At 40.2% G+C, this 17,684-nt stretch overlaps 1 protein-coding gene across 1 annotated transcript in view; it reads left to right on the forward strand.

Moving 5' to 3' along the window:
* The window catches only part of jam3b (junctional adhesion molecule 3b), a 37,360-nt gene that overhangs the window by 18,416 nt on the left and 1,260 nt on the right, over positions 1-17,684 (forward strand). The window contains exons 2-8 of the mRNA XM_055046565.1: positions 10,785-10,853; positions 10,932-11,045; positions 11,118-11,270; positions 11,771-11,973; positions 15,242-15,341; positions 16,355-16,484; positions 16,608-16,662. Coding sequence (XP_054902540.1) covers positions 10,785-10,853; positions 10,932-11,045; positions 11,118-11,270; positions 11,771-11,973; positions 15,242-15,341; positions 16,355-16,484; positions 16,608-16,662 — 824 coding nt within the window. The remainder of the gene's footprint in view (positions 1-10,784; positions 10,854-10,931; positions 11,046-11,117; positions 11,271-11,770; positions 11,974-15,241; positions 15,342-16,354; positions 16,485-16,607; positions 16,663-17,684) is intronic.

The following is a 17,684-nucleotide window of genomic DNA, read 5'->3' on the forward strand; positions in this document are numbered from 1 at the left end:
GATGCTCATTGTTTCCAGAGTTACAGTACAGTGTCGCCATTGTTCTGGTTAATTAAGCCGTGATTCGCCCTGACTGCCTGAAACTGCGTCAGAAAACAAAGGTCCTCATTGGCATGCCGGGCCGCTGAGGGCATGCGAAGAGGCAGTTTGACACCAAATAACCGGACTATTTTTATGCAACAGCCATCCGATTATCTCAGGCCCAAGATGGTTCACATCTTGAATCATTTAATGAATGTTGAATGTTATATTGAAAAAAATCGATGGTTTCGTGGTTGCTCATGAGCTAAAATCACCCAAAAAATGTTGAGGGATCAAATGAAAGAATGAAAAAAAAACAGCCTCTACAATTAAGTGCTTGTTTTGTACTTTAAGGCATCAGTTTAATTTGTATGTCAAAACCCTGAATTTCTTGTCAAATACTTATTTATTTGACACTTATTTGTCCTGAATTATTAAATCTTTATTTTATTATATGAGCTGAAAATTTAAAAAATGCGATCCTTACCTCTTGATGATGCTTAACACTATGTGTTTTTTTTTTTTTTCTTTTTAAAGCAATCATTGGCGGCGGCTGTGTGTAAGGTGAAAAAGTGAAAGTTCGTCCTCCTCCTCTGTGGTCCGGTCCTGTGAGCTAGTCATACTTAGCTCGGGGTTAAAGCGAGAGCGGGCCAGATGTAGATGCTAACGCTGACACAATGTGACAGGTTCCCAGGCATTCAATGACACCATCGGCCCCACCGCAAAGCCCCCACCTCCTCCACCCTCTCGTCAGCTCTGTCCACGTCTTTGACCCTGCTGGATCAGAGGCCTCACCGGCGGCACGGCCTCGTGGGTCATGCCGGACTCACCGGGCTCACAGACAACGGCCTGCAGCAGCTGCATATTTAAATGCGGAATAAATGAATACACAAAGAGCTCTTGCAGGCAGAGCAAACTGTGTTTGAGTACACCTGGATAAGATACCGGAGCATTTGAATAAACCCCTGATACCGGGATCCAGTTCAGAGACAGAATGAGTTTATCCAGTTGTTGTGGGAGGTCTGGGACATCACAGTTTGTTCAGTTTTTCATACTTCTCTTTCTATTTATGGCTTTCTTTACCCCTGTCATTTTATGTTACATTATATAAGCCGTTGAAATCGTTTTGTTTGGGAAAATATTGCTTTGTAACTTTGCTACTAGTGTGGCCATTTTCTCTGAGATTCTTTGTTTCATTGTTACATTTAATTTTATTGAATAGAAAAGAATAAGACACAATCTATTCTGAGTCAATAGAAAACTTACGGTACATTAAAGTGATTTATTGATGTAAACAAGGACAGGCTACATCTTTGTAATGTATTGAGATTTTAGTCTGTGTTACTAATTTTCAGATTGAAAAAAAACTACACAGTACCATATAATATTTTTGTGTCAATATATTCTTTGGCAGATGAACTCTAATATATAATAATATTATAATATGGCTTTTCATCCTTTCATACTGCTCTAGTTTCTTGGTCATCTTTCTTTAAGTTACTTTTACTTATCTGCAAACTTTTAAAGAGAGACGGCGTGTCCTTAAAAGTATTCAGTAATATTTTAAATGAAACCTCTGCACTCAGAGTTTTAAACGACCTCCTTTTCGTTTATGAATTCGATGACTTTGCTGTTTTTAAGTGCAGCCTTTGGCAAGGAATTACACAATCATCTTCAACACGACTTCCACAGATTCTGTTGAAAAGTTATGACTGCACTTTTAAATCAACTCAAGTGGACAAATCAGTTTGCCTTTACAAGTTGCTTTGTACTTACTGATTGTTTTTTGCACTTTGACCAGGTTGATGAAAGTCCCACTCATGTTAGCCTAAAGCCAGAGTTGCACTGTTTTAAGACAGGATTACTACATATGACACAGTGACAGGCCAGTATGGCTTAAATCTGCTTGTGGTTTAGTCTTCCACCCATATGCATACATGTTACATTTTCAAAGACTGTCATGTAACTGTCATGTAGGTAATGGTTTACATTTAGCTTTTAATTTATGCGTCAATAGAGCACTTCAGTTTCTTTTTTGGTTCTAGGAATGTTCCATCGAACATGCAGACAGCAGAACCAAACAGTTGAGTGAGAAAAAACAGACGAGGCTTCCATGAACAGCATGAAAACCAGCGTCTGGTCAGTGTCTGTCCAGCTAAATGTGTTGTGTGGTTTGTTTTCACAACCAGAAAGAAACACATTGCAGTTCACCCTTCTAGTTTCACCACAGATAGATGAGTGGTTGTATTTACTGAAACTGTGATGATCAAATGCGACCCAGCTTAAAAAGAGGTCACTGTAACCTGGTCTCTGTACTCTCAGTATTTACAGATTAATCATATTGATCCATTAATCTGCCATCGTTGTAAGTTTTTTAGTCTGTTAAAACCCCCAACATGTTGCCATGCCGCATCTTTATCATGTTTTGTTGTGTTTGTGTCAGTCAGGTCAACATGGCAACAAGAACTTCTACAAAATGAATGTTTACTTCAGAATAAGTCTGTTAAAAATAAATCCATAACATTAAACTTTCCTTCACTGCCTCGGCTCATTATAACAACTATCAGTCAGTTTCTGACAGCAACTGGATTGCTGTTTGTGAGATAGATGATGTTCTCATTTCTGAACGATGCAAGTATAGAAGCAGACATTTTAGGCAGAAGATAGAAACGGTATTTTACTTTATGTTTGATTGTATGGAAAATGCTATATAAATAAAGTTCAAGAACATGGGAACATTCAACTCCCCCCTGGACAACTTACTGACTTCTTGATTGTTACTGAGGATTGCAAGATTTTATTGGTTTTCAAAAACTCTCATTCCAGCTCAGATCCAGGTTATTGATGTCCAATAATCCATGGATGTGAAAAGTCTTCATATTCATATTTTGACTATAAAACAGCAGCATCAGACATTTCTGCTCTATTTTGACCATTCATTGTTGATTACTGGAGTCATTTTTATAGCAGGTTGTTTCGCTCTTTTTCCACATCACCGGTTTTCAGCCAACAATGGTCTTCTAGCGACTTTTAAAACCTTTCCCACATCACTGCACCTAAAAATGTCGGCCGTTTTGATCCCTGAAGAAACAGCGACTTGTTTCGCTGGAAACGAGTCAACCTATGCCATTCGTGCCACGACACACCTTGAATTGAGCGGCCCACTCCACCCATGTTCAGTATGTAATACATTTAAATGTAGGTTTAATATAGCTGCATATCTAGAATTCACTTGAGGTTTCCTGACTCTTGCAGCGATGCGCTGCTCTGGATTCAGCTCCAGTGAGGTGGCATTTGCTTAGCAGCTGAAGGAACATCTGACACTTTTGTTTCTTACTGGTAGCCATATGCTGTTTTTAACCTCTCCGCCTGTACACGCATTCTTTTTCACCACTTTATCTGCATTTTGATTCAGACTGTGCCAGATAGATCAGTGGCCGATCTAACGTAATTAACCTAGAGTCCTCTACAAACAAAAAACAGAAACATGCTTGTTTCTGCTTGTTATTGAGTATTTTTTTTACTCAAGCTCCAAAATAATAATAATAATAATAATAATAATGCTTTAAAGCATTTTACAACAAAGGATATTCTTCTGCCAGCAAACGGTGCTTTTCTGCAGACACAGAACGAATGGAGCCAGAGATTTCGGTTGTCACTGATCCAATATTAATATCTCTCTCAGTCCAAATATTGAGAATAATTCTCGATCGGTTATTGGTGACGATGTCCATGAGGGCAGATCTATTCACTCTAACTCTATGCTTAATGCTTCGAGCGAAGCCATGCTCTTATGATTTATTTCACATTAAAATTTAGAATGCCTTTTTGCACTTTTCGAACTGAGGTAGTCAGCCTGTTATTTATTTTTTTTTGTCAGTTTCCGTTTCTTCGTTTTAAGTTATTTATGTTTTACACCGTTTCTCCTAAATGAACAAATTCAAGTTGGGTTGTTTTTACATGCTTGATTGACCAAGCTTATGAAACTACTGGTGTTGTTTAACAGTACTGTACTGCTGCAGAGTTATTAAATAAATTAGCAATTTAGTGCTCTTATGTCTATGTTCAAAATAAGAAACGTTTTAAGTCAATTCAGTTTTTCTGAATGGTATTGGTATCAGCTGATACTAAATGTAAAATATTGGTATCGTAAGTAAAAAAAAAAGAAAGTGGATCGTGCATCTATAATTATTTTTGATGAGGCATCATTTTTCATAGTGCAATGGAGCCCCGTTACAATTGAAGAGTTAAAAACCACCTTTTCAGATGCAGCTACAAAAATCGTCACCATTCCGTGATTTAAAATGCATTTAACGAGATGTCAGTGACACTCCCCCCTCCCCACCTATTGCTGGGCACTGTCAGTCACCCGCCTGAAAGAAACAAAACAAAACAAGGTTGGCTGCCTGGAAATAGTTCTGGCCTGTAAAACCTCAGACGGCAAAGCTCTGGAAACACAGACGACGCACCGTTCATCAATCTTATTCAGATAACGCTGTTTGAAACTAGAGGTAGCAGGTCACAAGCAGCATGTGTGCAAAGCAGCTGACTGCAGAAAACCCTCACTAATTATACAGCTAGTTATCCAATATTCTGCAAAATGAGCTCTTGGAAACTTATTGCCAGAGTTACAGGGCGCTCCAATGAATAACATAAAATAAAGCAGTGATAATCCATGTATCTTATTTCTGCTACAGTTTTTCCGTTTGTATTAAAAGCACTGGAATACGTTGATGTGGATAAATTGCGTACGTCTCTGAAACCAAAGTATTTTGACTTTCTACCATGTTTAAGAGGTTTGTAGAAGTCTAATCTCTCGGAGTAGAGAGGCAGAGGCAGGTAGATGTGCTGGGGATGGAGGAGAGCTGCTGGATGACCGCAGCAGTGACGAAACAACCCCGGGTCATTCCTCATGCCAGCTCAGCTCTGAAGCCTTCCTCCTGTCTTCATCACCTCGCGAGCTGTCCGCTTTTATGAACGAGCCGTTCTGGGGCCTGTTTAGTCACTTCCTCCCGCAGCCACGGCAGCAGGTGGGAAAAGACGTGCTTCACTGGTGGTCACCCTTATTACGGTGGAAATACTGTTACTATAGAAATCTCCCTGTGTTTCTATGGGAACCGGAGCGTCAGAGCACGCGTCGCGGTCGCGCTGCAAGAAAGACATGCATCGTCAGTCTCTTTTCCCTCTCTTCTAATGCTGGAAGTCAAGCATTTATACCTGTTGGTAGTCATACATTGAGGGGGAAAAAACTAGTTTGTTTGAGAGCATAAACATTTACACCTTGTAAAAGCAGTTCTGAGTTCTTCCAGAGGAACATTCCCATCAGAGACTCTTTCTAGGGATGACCATGAAAAACTCCACAGCACGCCGAGAGGAGAAACTGTCTGACACATATCTTTATTCAGATGAGATATTTAATAATGATAATAATAATAAAAGGATGCTTTAAGCTGCTTCTACTGGTTTAGGATTAAAATAAATCATGGAAGCATCATCATTCTATCATTAGGAGATCCACAACAAATAGTTCATGAATGATGTTTTGTCATAAGTTTTGGAATAATTATTTTTCTTAAAGGCTGACTTGTTGACCAAAGTCATAACGTTTTTTTAAAAGCTGTAGGTCATCTTCTGTCAACTTCCCTTTTGTGGACACATTCCATTCTGCACTGAGTTTATAGAAAAATTAAGAAATCCTCAGGCTAGGTCTTAGTTAATTTCAACAACTTAAACTGGAAATACACGGTACCTATCAATGGAATACTACGCTAAGAGACCATTGTTCAGCCAGTTGCTGTTTTCTCAGTCAGAATGTGCGGTTTTACTCTGCGGAGGCTTCTGGCCGTAGCAATCTGCTGACCAGTCAGATCATCTGATTTTCAGATCTGCCACGATCATTTCCAAACCTCTTCATGACCTGGAAGAGCTCAGCAACTTAACTTTTTTTTTTTTTCTTCTACCCACATCAGCAGTTTCTGTTTGAGTTTTAAATTTCTAAAAGCAGCTAAAATGGAGGATTTCTTGTTTTGATTTGTTCAAACTCACCCTGATGGCATTTCTCTCTATTTCAGATAAAATCAATAATTCATATGTCGTAGAAGAAAATTATACATTTAAGTAATAATGAATAATGATGTTTTCAAGAAAATGAATCAACTCAGGGACTCAGGGTCAAAGTTGTGCGGTTGTATTTGTTTTCATTTACCATTTTCACGTGCATAAAGTGTGTAAACTCTTACTTTAGGGGGCGTGAACAATGACTGCTTCTTTGCATAAAACAGCTCATTCTGAAAGGAGCTCTAAATAGACAGACGTCAGCAGGCGAAATATATATACAATATTTCAAAATGATTTTGTGCATCATTGCAGGTCATTTTTATCACTGCATTTACTTAATGCATTTGCACATACACAAAACCTTAATTACTTAATTGGCTGTGATAACTTCACCTTTATGAGGATGGAAAATAGATATAAGATGCTGTAGAGAAGAAACACCAAAGAGTCACGCTGTGAAGGTTTAACTGGAGAATAAAAACCACTGATCCCAGTGGAGTCTTCCTCAGCCGTCCCAGTCTTCCTCTCTTTGACTCGTCACCAGCAAAGCTACTTAGTTTGCCTGTGTTGAAACAAGGTGCTGAATATGTAGGCCATGTTGTTCAGGTAGTGGAGCGTGTACCGGGTGTTCTCCTGTTCTGGCTCCAAATGAACATTAGCCTGTGCTACCAGTGTTACAGGAAGGAGTTGCAACACCTGACAACACCCTACTGTTGAAGTATAGCCAAAGGTATGTTATGTGTTGGACTTGACCTTGGAAACGTCCTGGTTGATGTGACAGACCAATCAGAGAACAGGGCATTATTTTATTGCGATGACAGTCATTTCTGTTGAGTAAAGGATGACTGCATATTGCACCATTGTGGAACCACCTACACTGTTGATTGATTGATTGATTGATTGATTTATTGATTGATTGATTTATTGATTGATGGCACCATTGTGGAACCACCTACACTGCTCAGGTTTTACTAAATAAAATAAAATGAAATGAGAACCGTCACAAATGATTAACATAACAGCTTTGACGCCAGCTTTTGATCGCGCGCAAAACTGGCCGCAGCCACTTTGATGTCTTGAGTTTCCAAAGAGGCGTGGGAATATTCTCCACAGGCATGAAGTTTGGATGTTCCACGGGGAATATCACTGGTTGTTTAATTGAACCTTTTTCTATTTATGATGCCGGCGTCGTCTCGCAGCAGCAGCAGCAGCAGCAGCAGCAGCAGCATAGGAGACAAGTGCGGCGTCCCAGGAGACGTTTCCAAACAAGGAGGAGCTCATTACAGCGCGCCGGCACGGAGAACTGCTCCGCTCCGCCGGGCCTGCTGTATTATTCAGTGATGTAAAACTGAGAGAGTGGGTTATAAGGGCATTACACTAAGATTACAGAGAATAGCCTGAGCCCATCATAGAGTGGGCAAGGAAGATTAGAAGAAAAAAAAAAAAACAACTTTGCAGATTTGCAGATTAACACAACTCACATCTGTAGCGAACCAAGAAGGGGAAACCGCTATGTAGGTCAGTGAGCACCTGCATGATTTAAATGCTATTGATCTGCACCTCTGTCTGGCATCGTGATCACGGTGACTGTGGACTCATCCCCGGCTCCATCAGAGCAGCACCAAGCAGGTTGTTTAAGAACAGCAGGAATACCAGCAGGAACTGGACTGGGCCCAGTCAGAGAAAGGTGCTTGGAAAGAGAGCGGGAAACGCCCCTCCCATGTCCTCTCATCAGCCCTTCCTGACATTTTACTGGATTTGGGTGCTGAATTGCAAAACTCTTGGAGGGAAATGCTGAAGGTATTTTTCTGCTGGATGGTTACTTTAGCCATTTATTTTTTTTTTTTACATGCATCAATCTGATCTTCAAAAATCTGTTTATGCCTTTTTTATGTGTTTAACATCAGAACAGAGAGTTTGGATTGACAGACACTAGAAATCCATCTAACATATTCTGAAAAATGTTTATACAGCTACATCTTTTTAGGATGTTTTACTTATAGTCAGTTAGATTACTTTGAAATACAGAGCAGAGGACAACGGCGCAGAAATTAATCATGAATTGGTATAAATTTACAATCGACTAATGAACTACAAAATTTTGCTAAATCAAATCTGTATGCAAGTTGTAGGGTATAGTGTTACTCGTGTAGCTTGTAAAAATGTCCTTTTTGTGCCTTTAAATAAAAACACAAGGATATATTTTTTCTAATCAAGGGAAAGAAGTATGCCAGAAGCCAGTCCTTTTGAGTGGGGGCTTAATGTGATTTCCTGGACAGCTGTTTTCAAGGCACATCTCTCTAGCTTTTTTTTTTTTTCATCTCCATGTCCAGCTGACTTAGGCACCTAATCTGCTTTAATACCGACTGAATAAAGGAGAAGTATGTGGACTGGGAGGAAACTCCAGTTCTTGCAGGGTTAGGCAAGAACAGAGGTGAACAAAATTTCAATTTAGAAATACAGCCGGCATTCAGAAAGCCACTTTGCACTGGACAGACTATACAGTATGGTGATGACAAAAAAAGACTTTTAAATGCCAAACATTTGTTAGTGAAGTAGGACCGATTGTGGGAGAGAAGCCTGAACAAGAAATCAGTCGATGGCACAAGTTTATGGTTAAAAAAAAAGAAGTTAATATTAGAATATTATTACATGTTAAATTTATTTGTATGTTTATTTTGATAATTATATGACAACTATTAGATAGGCAGAAAGACAGACAGATAGTCAGACAGACAGATTGCGACAGCTGTAGTTTTAACTATTACCCTTGGAGCCTGAGATTGTACTTATCACAGCAGCAAACATTAATTTCTTTGTTCAATAGTTAGATCTCTGTTTTTTTATTATTATTTGGTTGAACGGTAAGGCCAAAAAACATAACACTATAAGGGTTTCATATCTGTTGAAATTGATAATTATTCATTAGTTTTTACTAAAAAATACTAATCAATAATATTTTGGATATTTATGTTTGAAATATTCCAAAAACTGCCAACCTGATCACGTGACCTTTCTTCTTTTATACACAAATTCCTCTCAAGGTGTTGTACTCGTTTTCTGCTCTCACTTCACGCTGCTGTTTTTTTTTTTTTTTTAAAGCAGTTAAGAGGCACAGTGGCGAAACCCTAAACTGCTGCTTTGCATTTGTTTTTCCCCTTAGTGAGCAACTTTTTTTACTCTAGTGTTGTGCTGTGGCTGTGAGCATCAGCTCAGTCTAATCTCCTATCTTGTTATGATCTTGGGTTAGAGCCGGGGCTAATCAGCTTAGGCTGTCTGCTTTAACAGGTGACCGTAGACTCTGCTGTGTCTTCAGATGCCAGTTGGCTGAGGTCACGTCATCCCTGTTTGAGTGCTTTCCTTTGAATCAGAGGGCTTAAACCTCCCACCGCTAATTAGAGGCTGACCGCACCATTTCTACTGGAGCACATTCACTGGTAGCGTCACACACTTGCGGCCCGTCTTGTTCGGGTTCACAGGACCACCAACCTTCACAGCACGGCTGAAAAACATATCGCAATATTGTCTTTTCATATCAGTTTAATATTGATTATTTTTATGATATAATATATCTAAAATATTGCCAGACAACTTGACTTTTCCTATTTTATCCACATTTTTCTCCTTTCTTTTTCATTTTTTATGTGCTATGCAGTTCTGGATCAGAGTTCAGTGAAATCATTGAATATTCTATCAGACATATATCCATATTGTCACCTTCCTAGTTCTGGCCTAAGTAATTTTTTTACCAAATGTCTTTTCTTTTTTTTGTTTTTTGTCTAAGTCATCTTTTTAGGTCATTATTTTATGACAGTGACAATATTGATCATGTTTATCTTTATATATGTTAATGATTGGTTCTTCAGCCCTTCCTACACCTTGTAGTCGCGGTGGTTTAGGTCCAGCGTCACCGTGACTTTTTGGGGCCTGAACTCTCACAGGCTTGCCTCTCCAACATATCCTCGTTGTGAAAGCAGCATCTTGCCGATATGAATGTTCAGCAGAAAATAGCCTAACGAAAATAGATTTTCAGTGACCCTGCATCCAAAAGCCAGGCCATCATTTTAGATCCCAGCCGATCTTAGTGTTGATGAGCGCGTTCTTCGGTTAACAGTCATGCAGAAGTGATTTCCACAAATTTGTTCGCGGACCATGGGCTGTCAGGATGATTCAGCGGAGGCCCATCCCGTCCCCCCCAGTCCTTCACATCTTTCTGGGGTGTTTTTGCACTGTTAGTCCCACATGGACAGCAGCATCAGGCCCAGAGATAGACAGTGAGGAGGGGTGGGAGAAGAGAGGCTCGGCAGGCAGTTAAACTACTGCCATGGTGAGCTCGCCCTGAAAAGGCCACATGCCTCCCTGCGCAATTATCCACTGTGCATAGAAGCAACACCCCAACCTTCCCCCCACCCTCAACTTCCACACACACCCACGCTGACATGCGAACACTCGACTGGAAGACGGACAGTAACAAAGCAAGGAGAAATACTTCCGCCTGTCCAGATTGTTCCACAGATTTAGACTTTATGCTCCCTTTGATTATGTTTGTGAAATTGAATACAAGAATGAAATCTGTCCCCAGGGAGGGTGTTAGAACAAGGCCAACATCAGCGGACCCAGCAGGGGATTGGACACGTAGCACGAGATCATCAGTTCATCATGAAAATCCAGAGTCTTATGTTGCCTTCCTGCTTGTTGTGTTGCAGGTTACCTCTGTGTGTTGGCAGTGGTGCTAAAAACGAGCGAGGAATCCCCCTCCACAGACGAATTTAACAGTAAGCGCTCCTGACCGAACACACAACCCAAAATGGCCCCGGATGAACTCATCCCCTGCTGTTTCTCTTCCTTTGCAGGGGTTGAGTTGTCATGTTTGATTGAGTCCATATCCACAATAAATCCACGAATCGAATGGAAAAAGATCACCAACAATAAGCCGAGTTACGTTTACTTCGACAGGAGGATCTCGGGTAAGGGTCAACTTCAGCTGCTGCTGTTTATCTGCTTGGTTGTTGTTCAACTTTTTTCATCTTTCCCGTCAGGTGACTTGGAGAACAGAGCTGTGATCAGAGAGCCGGCCACATTGGTGATAACCAACGCCACAAGGTCAGACACAGCGAAATATCGCTGTGAGGTCACCGCCGCTGAAGACGCCAAGTCATTTGACGAGATTGTGATCGACCTTGTAGTGAGAGGTATTCCGGCTTCCTTTCATCCCCAATTGAACTCAGTGCGCTACCGATGGAAAACAGAATAAAGTCACGGGAAACGCAGAGTAGGAGCCGTTACTTTGCCCTTAAAAGGCAGACTTCACACTGCGGATGCTGTAAAGTGAAACCCTGTTGTAGGTCGCACCGACCCGGGTGGCATACTCTGTAGGATGCGTTCAGAACTGCCCAGCTGCAAAGGCGTGTTCTGGGCTATAAGAGGAAGGCTCTGAAACTGCATCTGTTCTGAACTGCAGTGCTAAAGAAAGCATGCGCCGCGTGTTTCGGTGACGTTTTCTGGCTGGTTTTCGCCAGGTCCTGTCAGTAGTGCCACTTTCAGTGACCCACGAGTTTTTGGTCTTTCTAAAGCTTCAGGCTGATTTGTAGGCACCGAGGCATCAGTTTGTTTCTCCTCGGTGATGCTTTTGGAATGCAAAAGCTCAAGACGTACGGTCCTGATTCGTGTCATATGTTCTGTGCCAACACAGTGAAGCCAGTGGTGCCAAAATGCAGCGTTCCAAAGTCGGTGCCTTTCGGGAAGTTAGCTGAGCTCAGCTGCGTGGAGGAGGAGGGCTTCCCCAAGTCTCAGTACCAGTGGTTCAAGAACAGCGAGGAGATTCCAGAGGACCCCAAGTCCAGTCCCAAATTCCTTAACTCCTCATACACGCTCAACACAGGAACAGGAACTCTGGTCAGTATGCGGGTGCACGTGTTTGGGCAAGGACACACAAGTGGGGCGTGGGCGGGGCATTGAGGGGACAGTGGCCTAACGCCCAGGGGAAGGGGCAGATATTTTAGGGAGGCAGTCGAGGGGCGACAGGAATCTGCTCTCCTCGTTTGCACATTCCTCAATTCTAGGTTGGTTTCCAACACAGCTTAGACTGCCGCGCTCTCAGCCATCAGATGTGACACAGCACAGTCAACTGCTCTTTGTCTCAAAACCAGGCAGAGCGGTAAGACGAAAGACATTTCAAAATGGTTCCGTCGGCTCTGTCTCACTTTCTCTCCTAATCTGTTATGCTGAATTCCAGTCTTCCCAGAAAATGTTGCTGTAAAGTGTTAAGAACAAAGTCAAAATAGCTGCATTTCCATTGCAAATGGAGTATTTGTCAATATTCTGCTGATGCCACAAAAATATAATTTAGCGATTGCTTTGTTTTCATTAAATAAGAAATTACCTTAAAATCACATTTGAATAACTTGGTCACGCAATAAGTCATCAAAAATCTTGACAGTTTCATGACACCATCATTATAAATCATGGCGTCATGAAACTGGGTACGGCTGTAAACAGTTTCATGAAATAAATTCATAATTCAGCCATGGCTCTACTGCTCATCGTCTATCAGTCATCAGAGGAGACATTGTGCCATTTTGGGGAATTTGTAGTTTGTGATTTTACAGAACCGCTAAGGATTCAACATGTTTGAGTGACACAGAACTTTTTATGAACTGTACAAAGCTGTGAGAGCTCTGGTGTAGCCGGCTGCTTATTGTCCCAAAATAAAAGAACAAGAAAAAAACCCCCGTCAACCTCATACTACTTCCTGCTGTCTTCTTCATTGCTTTCACCACTAGTCACACCATGGGGCGCTGTTCATCATATTATGTGAAGCGATTTCCATAGCAGCTTTGGGAAATAAACCCATTTTGATACTGCAAAAAAAAAAACACAACAAAAGATCAAAATTAGCATGTTTCCACAAAGCAAATTTATTTTTGTAATTTATATATTTGCTTAATTTTTATGGTTAATGAAAATTCAGCTGGCAATTTCATATTGCATTATTATTTTCACATAATGAAACACAAGAAAAAGTGAACCTAGAGAGTTTACTTTTGCACTGTTTACACACAGAGTTGGGTAGTAGTTGGTAGTTACATTTACTCTGTTAGGGTCAGTTGAGTAACTTTTTTTGAAAAGTTACTTTTTAGGAGTATTTTCACTATGCTGACCTTTTTACTTTTACTGGAATAATTATATTATGAAGTATCGCTGCTCTTACTTTCCACAATTTTTCATATTTCAGTCCATCTGATGGTGTCATCTTTAAATATTACATAACCGATGCTTTGATCAGTAGCCTTTTTACGAAAAACTTGTTTTACTCGTACTTGAGTGATTTCTCTGAGGGATCCTTTTTACTTTCACTTGAATGAAAATATGATTAAGTAGTTGTCGTGTTACTTGTGTTCAGCTTTTTTCTTCTCAACCTCTGGTTATACTAAGCCTTAATTTACCTTAGAAGGAAAATAACACTCCTGTGTTTCCACTACGCAACATTTAGGCATTTAGTGCCATTGTTGTGAACAAAAGTAAAGTGAAATGCTTTAAAAAAAAAAAAGAAGCAATTGCACCACAGGACACAGAATCACAGAACTAAAAGCTGGTATGTGCTGTAAGCTCGCTTTGAAACAGGACACTCATCTTCAGTTTGTCAAGGTAATCATGAGTCAGGACGCATAATGCAGGAGAACATGTGTTAGAGCTGCTGTGGTTTTAGCCTGTCTCTGTCGCGTTATCCCAGACTGACATGCTGTTCCGATCTGGACTCCATAGTGGTTAGACCATCTGTTGCAGGACTTTCTACTGCTCTGATGGCTAAAGTTAGTTGTTTTATTTTAACTTTGTGTTGGAATTATTAAAACACATTCCTATTGGTCCTGTGTCACCATTAAACTCATTAATGTATCCAGTCTGCACAGGTAACAGCAGAAGAGTGGGACGAAAGCTGCAGATTTTGTTAAAGTTGGTGTATTAAATAAATATTTGACTTTGATTTTGCAAAACAACTTCAACCGAAACAAGCAATGTCATCAGAAAATGCTTTGTACAAGGGATGCGCTTTTTCAGACAAAAATAAATGGTGTTGACTGAAATCTGAATCGACAGGTCAGTCTGTTTTTTAAAGATTGGTGATCAGCCAGAAAACTGCAGTTGGTGCATCCCTGCTTGGCACCGTTATGATTGATTGCAGGATATACCAAGGAGCTACGATGCTAGCTTTGGGGATAAAGGGCTTGTTGCAGGAAGAGACTACCAATAAAACTCCTGAGCACCTGTTCTCTCTTCCTGATCAGCCCTGCCTTTGGCTGGCTGACCAGGAATGATAGCTATGCTGTCATAATTTAAATTAACATAAATAAATATCTATACTTGTTTACTATACGAGTTCTACCTTTTGAATCTAATGATAGAAATAAATCCACTTTTCAATAATAATAATAATTTATTTTTATTGCTAATTACCTGCACTGTAGGGCTTGCCAAAGGTTTCTAGATGGGTCCACATGTTGCGCCAGCTGTTGATTACTGGCAGTCACTGATGAGATTCCTCCGGAGCAGAAAACTGTTGTTATTGGCAAAAGTTCAAATGTTTGTTGAAAATTTTTAAATCTCATTTGCCGGTCCTCTTTTTCTCGACACTTTGCGACTGCTTTGCATGCTTGAGATGGCGCAACAGGTCGTAGCAGCGAAGAGGTCGGTGCAAAAAAACTGAAATGTTGTCGACAGTGAAATACTAATCGAATTGTCTCATGGCAATAAATTGCTGGGCACTGTTTGTTGAGATGAATGTTCGTCTTCAGATGAAAACTCACTGGGGTAAAAACTGTAACCTTATCACCTGAAGAAATGAGCATTAACCAAATTTCTTTACCAAGAAAAGTGATGAGATAATCCAATTTTTCTACTTAAGCTGAATTTAGATTAAATTAATCATCTCAAAATAACATTGCCTGATTGACAAGTAACATTGGTCTGTCTAATAATGGATAACATTATGGTGTGAAAGTTCTTTGGTAGTGACTGTCAGGACCCAGCAAAGACAGAGTCTTCATTCTGCAATATGTTGAGACGTTCTTAAATTGTCTCCAAATAGCGAGTGGCCGAAGAAAAGAAAAGTGCAATCGCAGCAGGGCCCTGCCTTATTCTGACATGTTTCATCCTCTCTGGGCAGAGATTCGCTTCAGTCATAAAAGAAGATGCGGGCGAATATTACTGCCGAGCGAAGAACGACGCGGGACACGCTCAGTGTGCGCCCCAGAAGATGGAAGTGTGTAAGTGTTAACTGTCTTCATCATTGTAAATAATCAGCCAATCAGTCATGCTTATTTTTATAGCACGTTTCAGTAACAAGTGCTTGACATCATGAAGATATTAAAACAATCATACAGCCACCAACTGCAGAGCTAGTAAATTCTGCTTCTCCATGTTTGGTTCTGGTTCTAAGGATGCAGGCCGTAACCAGAAGTCCTGAGTGGTCTGAAAGGTTGATACGACGACAGATCGTTAATGTATTTTGGCGCTGCTCAGTGATTTGTAAACTAAATGTGTTTGAAAGCATATTCTCTGAGCTCCTGGGAGCAATTGGAAGAACTTTAGAACCGGGGTGTTGTGCTCCGTCTCCCTGGTTTAGTGGGAACGCGAGCAGCAGCGTTCTGGATCAGATGCAGCTGTCTGACTTTTTAGGCAGGAAGACACTGTTAAACACATGTATAGATTTTCCTGGGACATCCTGGAAATGTTCCTCAGGAGATAGAAGGCTGACTTTGTAACTGCCTTTATGTGTTTCTAAAGGTTCAGGCCCAGATTTCTGGCCTGATCAATACCGACCAGCTGTAATAAAACTAGCTGACTTTAGATAGGTCCTCTTCAGGTCCAAAGATAATATCTTCAGTTTAGAGAAAAATGGAAGACATTTACTAAACTGATTTAGTTTAGTTAATTTAGCAGTTGGACAGTAATGCAGTGAACTTTTCATTTGTGTCAGAGAGCTCTACGTTATGTGTTGCTGAAACTAGTCTGTATTGTTTCACATGTATTGTTAAATGTTTTTCAATAACAAGATTGGAACATTGATGTGCATCATGGCCTTTATAACACCTGACAGAGTCAGTTATTTAAAAAAACAAAATTGATATTTGCCGAAGTCAGACTTGGCAGGTCAGGCCTTTTTAAAGATTGATGATTGTCCAGAAAACTGCAATTGGTGCATTTCTGGTTGTTAGGTTTATTCTAAATGTCATTTCTGATTTCTCGTCCCCCATCCCCTTGTTTTAACGTTTTGCAGATGATATTGACATTGTGGGGATCGTACTGGGAGTGCTGGTGGTGGTCATTGTGCTCCTATGTATAACGGTGGGAATTTGCTGTGCGTACAAACAAGGCTACTTCTCCGGTCAGAAACAGACCGGAAACAAGTAAGATGCCCAAATATACGTGGACGTCACCTCAACATCCACAAACATATTCTTTTGCTTTAAATGAATAAACGCTTAAGCTAGCCAGACTACAACAGCTGTGCTCTGCTTTGTGTTTGCCAGTTACAAAGTCCCAGCCAAGGGAGACGGAGTGGACTACGTCAGAACAGAGGATGAGGTTTGTACATCTACAGAAATCATGCTCAGTAAAAGACAGCTTGTTGAAACTGGCCTATTCAATACATCTCGGGCTCAACAAACTAACATGAAACCAGCCTGTGAATTTGAGCTGTTTCTGAATAATAACTGCATAGACTGGTCATAGTCTGGGACTATGAAACCTCGAGTTTTCTCTAGTTTATTACATCATGACATCGCTGCGATCTGACCATCAGGATGAAGGATGTTAGTTGAATATGCCAGCTTAAGAAATGTCAAAATGCATACTTTTTTGATCCCAAAGGGAAAATGAATTAAGTTGCCATTTTAGCTAGAAGAACGAAAAAGAGTAAATCGTGAGATTCATTTCTCAAATTTCCAAAAATAAATAAAACAATTCTCTGCTGGTGAAAAGTTGTAAATTTGTGAGACAGAAACTGATCAAATAGTTGAATTGGATAAATGTTACATATGTCCATATTGAAAAGTTTGCATTAGTCTTGGAAATTAGTAGTTTTTTCTTGCAAATTTACGACTTCGACAGAAAAAATGCGTGAAATGAATTTATGAACAGATTTATGACTGCAACATCGGATAATTTTTTTTATTATTATTATTTTGAAAATTTGCTGAAATTTACTACCTGTTTTTTTTTTTTTTTTTTTTTTTTTTCATTTTTGCCTGTGTCTTACTTGGGGGTTTAAGTGCAGAATGTGCTTTTGCTGCTGCAATTATTTCGTCCAGCAGATGAACCATAAAGTTAAAGAAATTTCCAAATGTGACTATGCTATACTTCAAATCAGAGGCGTAACAGCACTGGTTCAGCTTCAACCCTCATGTCAGATCTGTCCTTTCACAAGATGGCAGGAAGGTGATTCTGCTCTGGTTTGAATGTATTTTGGGAAATGGACTAATAGCTGTGAGGTCACGACCTTTAACACTTACCATTCTAAATTAGGCTTGTAGAGTTCCAGAAGAAGTTCTCTATAATTTTTCTAAGTAGCAAAGAGAGACAATGTTTCCATTTGGGTATATTTTAGG

The sequence above is a fragment of the Poeciliopsis prolifica genome, unplaced genomic scaffold (genome assembly GCF_027474105.1).
Source record: "Poeciliopsis prolifica strain line A6 unplaced genomic scaffold, Auburn_PproV2 SCAFFOLD024, whole genome shotgun sequence".
Taxonomy (NCBI): domain Eukaryota; kingdom Metazoa; phylum Chordata; class Actinopteri; order Cyprinodontiformes; family Poeciliidae; genus Poeciliopsis; species Poeciliopsis prolifica.